Source organism: Sinocyclocheilus grahami, unplaced genomic scaffold (genome assembly GCF_001515645.1).
Source record: "Sinocyclocheilus grahami isolate Dianchi unplaced genomic scaffold, SAMN03320097.WGS_v1.1 scaffold1338.1, whole genome shotgun sequence".
Classification (NCBI taxonomy): domain Eukaryota; kingdom Metazoa; phylum Chordata; class Actinopteri; order Cypriniformes; family Cyprinidae; genus Sinocyclocheilus; species Sinocyclocheilus grahami.
In genome coordinates this window covers 126,807-139,727 of record NW_015506517.1, presented here as the reverse complement: position 1 = coordinate 139,727, position 12,921 = coordinate 126,807, and the positions used below count along the sequence as shown (strand labels likewise).

Genomic DNA, 12,921 nt, shown 5'->3' with positions numbered 1-12,921 from the left:
GGGGGGGGGGGGGGTGTTGGGGGCAACGTGAGTGTCTCCTATCTCACTAGAGCTCAAACTAACGGGATCTTCTTATATCCTCTACATGCGCAGAGATTCAAGCAGACAAGTGAAAGCGCGTGTCCAATACTCACGGAAAAAGAGAGCTAGCACGAACTGAGATTGTTTTTAGACTTTTCTGCTTTTGCTAAACTGTTTGACGGAGGTACAGTGAGCAGTGTGGAGATTTCTTCAATTGCGATTTTCTTTACTTGCGAAAGCGTAATTATTGTTGGACCTTGCGTAGTGGTTTAGATCCAGGAGTTAGCCCATATGCTGGAGGTAGATTTAGATTCGCATTAGTTTGTTGTTTGGCACCAGTTGGACCGCGGTGTCATAGCGGCTGTGGATTGATCACGCTCAGACTGTCAACTGATTTCCCATCTGCAAACAGTGAAAGCATCTTCTCATTAGGACACGGCTGTGTTTCAGCACAGGAGAGACTGGGGAAGGCGCGTGACGATGTTGAGGGTCTCGGATGCTTTGGTCACTTTGGTGACTCTCTACTGTGTATTCAAAGGGACTGTCGGCGGATACGGCATGAGCATGTTCGCCGCTCAGACTTCCCCACCGGATCCGTGTTACGACGAGAACGGTCACCCCAGAAGATGCATCCCCGATTTCGTGAACGCGGCGTTCGGGAAGGAAGTGCGCGCGTCCAGCACCTGCGGCAAAACACCGAGTCGGTACTGTGTGGTGACTGAGAAAGGGGATGAAAGGCACAGAAACTGCCACACGTGCGACGCGTCGGACCCAAAGAAATATCACCCACCTGCTTACCTAACCGACCTGAACAATCCTCATAATATCACCTGCTGGCAGTCGGACAATTACGTCCAGTATCCTCAAAACGTCACTTTAACATTATCCCTGGACAAGAAATTCGAGGTGACCTACGTGAGTTTGCAGTTCTGCTCACCAAGACCAGAGTCCATGGCTATCTTTAAATCAATGGACTACGGAAAGTCTTGGGTGCCTTTCCAGTACTACTCGACCCAGTGTAGAAAGATGCACAACAAGCCCAGCAAAGCCACGATCACTAAGCAAAACGAGCAAGAGGCCATCTGCACAGATTCTCACACCGACATGCACCCTCTCTCCGGCGGGCTGATCGCGTTCAGCACCCTGGACGGGCGACCCTCCGCGCACGACTTTGACAATTCACCCGTACTTCAGGACTGGGTGACCGCAACAGACATTAAGGTGACTTTTAGCCGACTGCACACTTTCGGAGACGAAAATGAGGATGACTCGGAGTTGGCCCGAGATTCTTATTTTTACGCCGTGTCAGACCTGCAGGTCGGAGGTAGATGTAAGTGTAATGGACACGCGTCACGGTGCGTCAAAGACCGGGATGGAAACCTAGTGTGCGAGTGCAAGCACAATACAGCCGGACCAGAGTGTGACAGATGCAAACCTTTTCACTATGACCGACCCTGGCAGCGCGCAACCGCCAGAGAAGCCAACGAGTGTGTCGGTAGGTCCAACATTTTATTTCTGTATTATTTTTGGAAAGCGCGTTGCTTAAGGCGACAACATATCACCAAAGACATATCATTGATCTTTCGTCGCATCATGTACAATTTGTTTGAGATGAGTTCGAAACCAGCCATGACTGCCAAGTGAAAAGTGCGGGTGTTTTCTTTTTAAATGCAAGCGTTTCAAATCTACTGAAGGGAACTTTAAGGACCAGTACAGTATAACAATATAAGTGACAGATTTATGGAAAATTCACGCAATGGTTTGAAGAAAAAAAAATCTCTAATTTTTAAAACGTTAAATAACGGTTTAGAGGTAATACAGCAAGCACTGTTGTCAATCAGAGTTAAACAAATAAAATGTATTACTATTTACAGCCGATCGAACAGCTTAAAGTTTGAACAAATGTCTTAGGGTCATATTTAATGAATCTATAGCTTCGCTTTAAGGTCTGTTTTGCAAACGATTTTATGCATTATTAAATAAAAGTTTAGGTAAAAAATAAAACATTAATATGGGAGTTTAAGAAACGTAGGCTCGGCTCACATGTTTCCAGAACGTTGCATTTTATCAAAATGCGCTAAAATATATTTAAACAAAATTGTGTAATCCAATACCGCTTGTTAAGATGCGTGTTTTAATGTTTTTTACGCAGTGCCACACGCGATACATTTCTTTAATGTTTAAATAATACAATTTTTTATATTTATAGTGATTATTGCATTATAACATTAGTAGCCTAGGCCTTTATATTCGGTTTCATCACGTAGCCTATAATGGAAAAGAAAAATCGGAAAATAAAGTGAACATGTGGTCTATAGAGTCTGAAGCGAGAAAGATAAACAGTATTTTGTCGTCTAAAGAGAGAGAGTGATAAAAGTCTGCCTCGGGTTTTGCCCCGTGCACTCACTATTATCACTGTCATTAAAATAAATTTTCAGACATATTCAGTAAGTAATATTACTTTCTATTTTATTATTATTATTATTGTTATTATTATTATTATCTTTCTTTATTAATTTCATTTTCTCTTTATTCGCGTGATATTGCAAACAAAATACAAATAAAAGACTTCAAATGATGGAATTAAGTTATATCAGACAGAGCTGGTAAGATTGACAAATATTTATTTACATATTATTATTGTTGTTGTTATTACAATTATTTATATTTTATTGCGCATTTGTAAAATAATAATAATAATACATTTTCATACACAGATATTTGAAATACACAATATCACTGCATGAAAAACTTAGATGGGGGAACATGAATATTAAGCCTATTGCTTACGCCAAAAGTAAAGAAATAAAACCCATGACGCTTAATTTAATGGACTACATTCATAAACGAAATTAACTGTCGTGAGTTGCACTGAATTGTCTGGCCACACTTAAGACGGCCTAAACCAAGCTGAATCACTCTTAAAGCAGACTGTTTATCAGCAGTCGGATAGATTAGATAACTTTCTGGGTTATTAAAAGTGCTTGTGGGTGCAGCTAATGCATATAATTCATATATATTCCTTCAAATAAAATAGCATTAACACTGACAATACCCTTTGTCTATTTCTGTGATTTCACTTACCCTGTATTAAATAGAATATATGAAAGAAAAAAAGCATGCACCTCTGTGGGTGAAACTGTCTGCATCTTAAAACATGATAAAGAATTAGCTATAATATTTTTATGTGTTATATATCAGTTCGGTTAGAATGTCTGATATGCTGTCAAATGTGAAAAGGAGTAAATTCAGTTCAATAGCAGAATGGCTTTAGCAGTCTGAGGGTGCAGTCATTTGGATATGCAGATCATTTCTGGCCCTGCATAAACTAATCTGAATCATAACGATAATGAAAAGAGCCTGATAATCATCATCTGTCATCAATCACACATTTGGTAGCTAATTTTGCACCTGCCCAGTTAGTTTTCAATGACTGTTTTGACTCATCTTAGAAAAGAAGAGCTTGTTCTTTTTCTCTTCTCTCTGAGTAAGTCCAACGTTTATCTGTTCGCTGGAATGTAAATAAACCAGTTTAGACACCACTGTCGCACAGGAGAAATGAATTGCTCCCCTGTATCCTTGACACTTTATTTTTACCGGGCCTGCATGTGTGAGTCTTGCGTGGGGCACAAAAGATCGTCAGTCACAGCATCCATCTTGCTGTCAGCGAGCAGACGCTTTTGCCGAACATTCCTCGGCTGTGTTTTTCCTGAGCGCAGTGCCATCAGATCCAGTGCAGAAATGAAAAGAAAGGGCGAGAGAATGAAAAGAAGTGAAGAAGTGAAAAGAGAGGAGTGAAGGGGTGGGCAACGTCAAAGCAAACATAGTTTAAACAGGAGAAGAAAGAGCCGTGTGACACCTCTGAGCCAGGGCAGAACCCAAGAGAAAACCGTTGTGTGTGTGTGTGTGTGTGTAAGGGTGAAATGCAATCAAACACCTATAGAAACACTATGGCAACCTCTCATTCATAACCCAAACTTAAATATGGAAATGTATGTTGTAAATGATCTGACTGAGGGTTTGGTCCTCTTTCAGCACTACTGTATGTAGGAGAAACATTCCAGCATGCTGGGGAGTATTTCAGTATAATTGTCTATATGTGTTCATTTACTAGACTGAACTCTTACTGAAAGAAAATTTCACCAAGGACCTTGAGTTGAGCTGGGATGCTGTGCTATGAATTTCACTTACTAAATACGATAAGAATAAATATAGGATAGATGGATTTGAAACGGAGAGAATAAGGGAGGTTTTAAAGTGAGTGAAACATAGGATAAGAAATAGTGTTGCGAGAGTGTTTAATAGATAGCGATCAATAACTGCAGACCTAGGTTTCACTTGAACTGCACTTAACTGATTGGATCCTTGAGTGGAAAAGGACCCCTATAAACCCTTGAATGCCCTGTTAATGTGGCCTTACGATATTGATCAGCTTACGCCATTGAGAGGCATAATTCTTTAATGCATTGAGCCACAGTCTGAAGCCTGTCAAGAATACAAAGTGATGAGAGGAAGGCCACCCAATGAAATGTGAAATGTCACTCCGTACTTGGGGAGAAAAAAAAAATAATTTAAATCATTACATTACATAAAAATCCTTTTCAAGTCATGTCACAGTTGTTTGTATCTCTTTATACAATACAAGATAGTTTCAAAGCAACTTCACTGTAATAAACAGGAAAGGAACAGTGTTAAAGTTATAAAATTAATCAGTTATGAAACAACTTCAGTTTCAACTTAATTTCAAATTACAACTTCAAGCATGTCTATAAAAGACAATAACACCATTATTCAGTTCAATTTAGTTCAGTTTGTAACATTGTCAGTGTTCATCAGTTATAAAACAAATTCAATTCGGCCATACAGCAGCTCTACAAAAGGCAGTGTGTTTATCCAGCTCAAGTCAGCTCGGCCTTTATCAGATTCAGTTCAGTACGTGTTTGTTACAAGATCTGCAACATATTTTTTGCTACACATTTTGCATTTTTATTCTGCATTCTTGTCATTAATTGCACATGGTTTACATGCACTTTAAAAATGTAATTTCCACTGGACTGAAACAATAGTTTGCCATTTTAAAATGTCATTAGTCCTGAAATCATACCAGTCTGTTTTATCCAAGGTCATATTAACAGACCTGAATAAACAGCTGCTTGGCTTCGTCCAGCATGTGGACTACAGTTTGCCTTGCCAGTGTACACCTGGTGTGAAAAAGTGACAGTGTGTATTTAATCCTTCAAATGAAATTTTGCACTGTGTTGACTATAACCAAGCATGTAAACATACTTATAGAAGAGGTTTTCTTACAAGCTTTGCGGGAGCAAACTACAGTAGATGAGGCAGCAAAATGTGAAGATTTTATTAAAGAGAAGGAGATGTTTAAGAGGAATGTAATCTTGATGACATACGGATGTGCTGAATCTCAGACTCTGGTTTTAGATGAATCAGGGATGTTTCTCTGTCCTTTATTGTTGGAAGTAAAGCAAGTCGCTGTCAGAATCCAAATCACTTCTCTTGTATTTCCCACATGTGCTTGTTTCTCTGTCTCAAAGTTAAGTTTAACTCCTAGCATCCCTATCACATGCCAAACCACAACATGATTCTGCCTGTTTGAATATATTGTCTCACATAGTTACTGCATGATCTCCTTGAACATTAAATGCACACTTGGAAGTGTTTTAGAGCTCTCTTGGGCCAGAGTCAGATATTCTTGACTGGCAGTGCAGGTCAGTATGTTGAACATATGAATTGGTTGACCCCATCGGGCTAATCTCCCAGGACATTTTATTCACGATTTAGAAGAAAATTAAGTACTGTTTGTTTGCTCTTCTCAAATGTAAACGAATAGTTCACTCAAAAACTGAAATTCATCCATCATTTGCTCACCTTTATATTGTTTTTGACTATGACTCTGAACAAAACAAAACAAAAAAAGATATTTGAAGAATGTTTTAGTCGTTTTTGCCCATACAATAAAAGTGAAATTTTTAAATTTCGAGTTCCACAACCAGTGTAATCCATGCTCCAGTAGTTTAATACAATCACTTGCTGAACATGTATGCTGAACATGACTGAAACTTAAAGGGTTAGTTGACCCAAAAGTGAAAATTCTGAAACTTTGACACTTCATAAAGTTCTTAAAGAGACTGTAAAGCATATCCATATGTATTGAGTGGTTTAATCCAAGTCTTCTGAAGAGACATGATGGCTTTATATGACGAACAGATTTAATTGAACTTTTATTCATATATTGATCAATACATATACATAGAACACTATATGGTAAACGGAAACCTAAACTTTTGAAAATGAACAAAAGTCGTGAACGTGAGGGAGAGTAAATGACAGGATTTTCATTTTTAGGTAGTGATCCACTCTCAAATCAAATCAAATCAAATCATTAATCAACTCATGTTTAATCATACCCAAATCATATATGGCAACACAATCAGTTACATCAAACCTCATTGGTACTTGTGTCATGACGTTAAGTCAGGTGACACAGAGGAACCACTGAGGTTGAATGTTACTGACACATCGCCATTTGAATTGGGCTCAGACATGGATTAAACCACTGGAGCTGTATGGTGCCTGACAGTTGTGCACCCCATTGACGTTCATTGTATGGACAAAAACAACTGAAAAAATCTTCAAATATCTTGTTTCCCCACCGCATTTGTGTTCAACAGAGAAAATCATACTAGTTACATGCTATACAACAAATGTAAATAGAATTTTACATTAGATTAGAACTATCCTTTCACTGAAAAAAATACAATTTAAGTACTATATTCAATAATAAAAATAGATTTTAACATATAAATCCTTTAGTACAGTAAGACAGAAGGGTGATTAATTTGTTTGTTACATTTCTTAGACAATCAGCCATCAGTAATCTTAGTGTTTGTGTGTTTGTCTATGCCAGAAACAGTAAAAGGCTCTAGTTAATGTTTTAGCTGCCACGTGGCTTTTATAAATCAGCGTCTCTAATCTTCAAAGCTGCCGATGGATCAAATAGTCCTACCTATCAAGCAAAAGAGGGTGAGATGTGAGATGAGAAACCTGACGGAGCTTTTGCACTTTGCTCTGCTGCCTCACTATTCTACCTCACTACTGTTCAAAGGGAATGAATTACCATCATCGACGTCCAGCGGTTCATTTCTCTAATCCAGTGACCGCATTTCCCAGAACGTTTATCAGTGTTTATTGGTGTTCGCCTTGTTTTGTAAACCACAGTCGAACAAGACGTGATATGCACGTGATTCTTGTGGAGGAATTTTGAAAAGCATCGTCATCATCTGCAGATGCATCGAACAAATACAGAAAACACCTAGAAAATGTTCTGAACCACCTGTTTGTGATTGTACAACATGAATGTTTTCCACTAGCAAGTGAGCGAGCTCATTAGCTCTTTCATGTTACTCCATACCGGCTGGCAGCTTTTTTGGACTTTTTCTGACAGGAAGGGTGATCAACAACAATGTTTCTGAGAATTTGGACTCAGACTGTGATGCACAAGCCCAGCCTCTTCTGGAGAACCAGAGATATAAGGGTGCATTTTGCTGGCTGTTGTAAACCTGTGGGGCAGGTTGTGTGTTTTTGAGAAGGCCCAGACCTCCTGGCGAGATCAGTGCTGGCGGAAAGCCCACGTTGGGGCTCTGCTGCAGGGGGGTGAGTATATTTCCAGAAGACAGCCTGGCTCTAGAACCGAAATCTCTGCAGCAAACTCAACCTGATGCCTGTGAGGTTGCAATGCACTAGGCCCAAACCAGCCATCTGTATCTCGTTTAACTAGACGCCACCACACACACGGGCTCGGAAACATGAGCATTAGCACACATATCATGCTCACGTGGGATGGTATGTGTAAGAGTATGATAATGCTGCTTTGAATTCAAAGGAGTGGATATGTTCAGTATGCCTCTCTATTGGGATGCTCATAATTGATGGAGCAGTACTGTGCTCAGTTTGTGAGAGAATTCTATTAAAAATGTCTGATGTAATTTTTTATGATTTAATTTTAGATTGCTCGTAATTGTCAACTTTTTAAAGAACTGGACACCAATGCTGATTTTAAATGGGAGTCAAAACAATTTATTCATCAGTCTGACGATGTTTAAAATTGTCCAAAGTTCTGACTTCCCATCTTACCACATGTGGTCAGAGCGCTTGAGCATTGTTTTGAAATACAATGATGTACTTGTTATGCAAGGACACATTGACAGCTCCAGGCGAATGTATGAAAAGTGTATATTGACAGGATATAAATATTTCAGGCAGAACGATGGCACATGAACAGAGAATATCAAGCCACGCTCCTTTCAAGAGCTCAAAGCCTGCTGGGACTGGCATTTAAAGCTTTTTTTTTTCATGACTCAATTCCAACTCTGATGAGCAATAAGCCTGATGTGTTATTGTTCCTATTGTTGCTATTTTATTAACCAGTTGAGTTGGACTTGGTTTGTGAACACCTGATAATACTCACATATTATGTATAAGATCATCTAATGAGCAGTGAAATGACTCAGATGAAGGCTTTCAGTCGGGGGACAGTTGGGATAGTTTGCAATTCTGAGTTACAAAGATTTGTGAAATGGACCAAACAACTGCATTTTTTTCTTTTATTTGTTGGGTGTGGAACAATATTAGCACTGCTTAATCCCACAAGCGACTGAAAAGGGAATGAAAAGGGAAAACATTTTCAAAAAAATTACCACTGCACAAGACTCTGAAATACAAGCGAAAATGGCATGGTTAAGACTTTATATTGGCCATCTCAGTGGACTTTCTCAGCTTCCCTTTAGGCAAAACATTCATTTTTGAGGCTTTTGGTTGATATTACTGGTCTGATACCTAATGGAACAGAGATTCCTTTTACAAACCCAAGAAAAGAAAACCTTCAGCTTTTTTCTGAAAGGAGAATTTGAAAGTTTCAAGATGGCGATATGTTCTTTTGAGTGTTTTGGTGGAAGCTGGATTGCTTCTGTTCTGCTCTGCTTCTCCTACACACTCTACAACTTATCATAATTTACAGTATTATGACTACATTTTAAAATTTCAGGCAGGTTCATGTTATCACTTCGCAGTTTCAAATTGGTTTCTTAGGAACATTGGGAATGTCATCCCTTATTGTCTGCATTGTTAGTGTGATTGTTATGGGGCGACAGGAACGAGAGATGTGTGGATCCATTTGCAAAGCTTTATTTTAAAGATGTGGTCAAAACAGGCGAGGGTCAGACAATGGCAAACAGGTATATAGTGTGCAAGACACATGAGTAGTCCAGTGAACGGGCGTGGTCCGTGATCCAAACTGGGTAATCCAAAGGGTTAATCCAAAACACAGGCTTTGGTCCAGGCGAGGGGTAATCAGTATCCGAACAGGGCGAGACAAGAGGGGTAATCCAGGATACACAGGCAAGAATCAGAACACGAGAAAACAGGCAAGGCAAGACTATGACTAGGAAACTAAAGCAGGCTCCGTAAAATAGCTATCAGCTATAACAGTGATAAACGCTAAACAATACTCGGCGATTTGAAAGAGGAAGGCCATGGCTTATAAAGTGTCTTAGATTGGTTACAGCTGTGTGTCATTAGGGCAATGGAAGCTGGGAAATGTAGTCCGTGGTGACATGTGGAAGTCTGTGTAGTGTGACAGTCAATATAATGGAAGAGCGATCACTGGTGGCAAGCGGATGTAAGTCCATGTGCAGGATTTTTGACAGTGATACAGAAATAAAGCAGTCTCCCCATCACTGACGGGAACCAGCTGAGGATAAATTGGCTGACTTTAACAACACAAACTTTGCATCTCCTGCCTAGAAGTCTGATAGCATTCAAAGACAGTAAATCATACTAACTCAGATTTGAGATTTGTTTCAAAGGAATAAAATAAATAAATAAATAAAAAAGAGGGAGGAATGGGACAGAGAATATACCTTGTGGTGCCCACATGAGCATCAAACATGTGGGAACAGATGTGCTAACCACCGGGTCACGCCCCCGACATAACCACTTTTTACAGTATTCATTAAATAACATAATTGCAACCATTGCATGTTTTGTCTTAGGTGTGTCTTATTCATTTCTAGCTGTTCCTTGGCTGTGAATTTTAGTACTATAGGTATAGCTCTCTCATATATCATGCAATTGTGTAATTTATTGGCTGTTTCTGCATGAGCCTTGAGGGGAAGACACAGTTGACTTCACTCTTGATGGCATTAACACCTCTCTTAAATCACAGCGCTGCAGTGCTGTTCAGACTCACCCTTGTTGATACCTGTTTCCTCAGTCAGCGCCAGCCGGCGTTGTTTATAGTTGTCACAGAAGAGGATTGTCTGCTCGTCTATTGATGTCTTGCCCTCGAGGCGAAGAAACAGCTAAATGAATTAATTGAGCCTTTTATTCTGTAGTGAAAGCTTGTGTCAGCTTCTCTCAGCTGTGGTTTGGCAAAACACAGGAATAAATGAGGGATGTTATGAAGATTCAGTGAGACTGAGAATTGTGAGCAATTGAGCAATTTTTCTTTTCAGAACAAAGTAACAGTGAGATTTACTTTTTACAGATGGAAACTTAAAATGTATATTTCGATTGTTATTGTGAATTATTTTATTACAAATTTACTTGCAGTTGTTTTGAAAGTAATTCTGTTATACAGTACGTATTTAGGTTGTACTATGTCATTTACAGGATATTTCATACGTATGTACTTCACACTCTGTCACTATAGACCTGTCATACTGAAGAACGAAATCAATAACAGTTTCTAACAGGTAACATGTACACACAAGAAAGAGCGTTTCTTAGCTCTATCACCACAGTCTGCCAGAATAAACATCAGCCGGATATTTTCCATTTAGTCTGCCAGGAGAATGTACTGCTGAGATTACAGTCCCCTACAGACAGCTGAATGGAGACAGAGTGAAGAGCTCTTGACAAACATCTGCACCTCTATGTCTGAAACCAAATTCTTGTGGTCCTGAAAAGAGAATGTCCTTTACTGAAGAAACCCTGTTCATGTTCCAGAACAGTTCAAACCAAATATTCAGATGTGTGCAACGCATTTTACGGAGGACGAGGACTGTTGCCTGGGAGAGTAGCCGCCAGTGTTCCAGTGAATTCAGTTCCCCTGTTTCCCGGTTAATTATTCATATTTCCCCATGAGCTGATTCGCTACACTATGTTCTATTAAAATAATTTATTCCTGTGATGGCAAAGTGGAATTTTCAGCAGCCAGCACTCCAGTCTTGTTGTCACATGATCCTTGAAATGATTTGGTGCTCAAGTAACATGTATGTATGTATGTATGTATGCATGTATATATGTAAGTATGTATTTATTTATTTAGTAAGTAAAAATTAAAAAAAAAAAGTTGTACTGCATAATTTTTGTGGAAAACGTGGTTATGTCTTTACTGTCACGACAGATCAATTGATGCGTTTTCGCTGAATAAAAGTATTAATTTCTTTTAAAAATAAAAAAGAAATAAACCTTAAAAATTTCATTACACCAAATACACAAAATAATGTTCTTTTTAGCAACATCATATGACCCCTTTAATATATTTTTTTCTATAATGTGTTTTTGTTTAGGTCAAATTGATCAATGAACATTATTAAAATTATTACTAGTCAAATTTCTTAAAGGGGTCATATGACGTTACCGATCCGGCGATCCACAGCTTGAAGTTGATGTATTTCCTCAGCGACCAGCACGGATCAGCTCTAGGCATGACGAAGCGGATATCTTCCTCTTTTGGAAGGCCTTTTTCAAGCAAACACACAGCGTCTCCACTACATGGTGGCGGCGGCAACAACAATACTACAGCGAGAATAAAAGTTACGCCTTCTTTCTTTGTTCTACATTTGGGCGGTGTTATGCAAATCTTCCCACATCATGATGTAGACGTGGGGGCGTGTTTAAACTAGGCGTTTTAGGAGGGCGTGGACAAGTCTTAACTTTTATAAAGATTATCTCTTTGGGTTTGAGACTTTAGTCTTTGCAACTTCAGGGATCTTATCTATGCACGAACATCTTGTAACACTCCAAAGAGAAAGGGAAACTTGAAATCACATCATATGACCCCTTTAAAAGTCAGTGCTTTCATTGTGACAAAAAGGAGGGGAAAGGTGGCAAAAATACCAGTTTACTAGGTTTTAATTACATCAGATGAACTTAAGAATAAGAATTTGATGAGAAAATAAGATTTGGTATCTAGTAAAAGTATATTTTTGTCTTTTAAAAGTTCTTACTGTCCTTTTTTTTAACACAAGCAATTGCATAGATGACAGCGTCTGGAAAGAGGTATTCCCTGCTCTTTCCTTATGAGGTGAAACGCAGGTCTGCTGCTGCCCTAGATTCATGGCCCTCGTGCTGGCGGCTGTTTTGAAGCCAGTTAAAGTGTCAGTACACTGTTAACACAGATCATAAACAGAGCTGTAAACAGTGCAGAAACGCTGACACATTCCATGTGCACTTCTCGACAGGACTGTTCCTCTCGACATCTATTCTCCTCGATGAGTTAAACATCGTTGCACGGGTATAGGTTTAGAATTGATGACCTCAGCTTAGGGTGGTTTCTGTGTGAAGGGCAAGTGTTTTGGCTGGATTCTCAGCCAAGCCAAACATACAGTGAAGACAAAAAAGAAATGAGCAGAGAAAGATAGAGATTGTTCAAAAGTGGTACAGTTCCAGCATGAAGTAAAAATATGTAAAATACTCTGGTATATAATGGAACTGTGATAAAATTACACCTCTTGTTTTGTTAATATATATATATATATATATATATACAGTGGGTACGGAAAGTATTCAGACCCCCTTAAATTTTTCACTCTTTGTTATATTGCAGCCATTTGCTAAAATCATTTAAGTTAATTTTTTTTCCTCATTAATGTACACACA

The 12,921-nt window shown here is 38.9% G+C and overlaps 1 protein-coding gene across 3 annotated transcripts in view; it reads left to right on the top strand.

The window, feature by feature from the left end:
- Window positions 1-94: 94 nt before the first annotated feature.
- LOC107569361 (netrin-1-like) overlaps window positions 95-12,921 on the top strand; it is a 56,711-nt gene continuing 43,884 nt past the window's right edge. For all 3 annotated transcript variants that reach the window (XM_016255444.1, XM_016255443.1, XM_016255442.1), the window contains exon 1: window positions 95-1,516. In XM_016255444.1, the coding sequence (XP_016110930.1) occupies window positions 502-1,516 (1,015 nt within the window). In that variant the 5' untranslated portion in view covers window positions 95-501. The remainder of the gene's footprint in view (window positions 1,517-12,921) is intronic.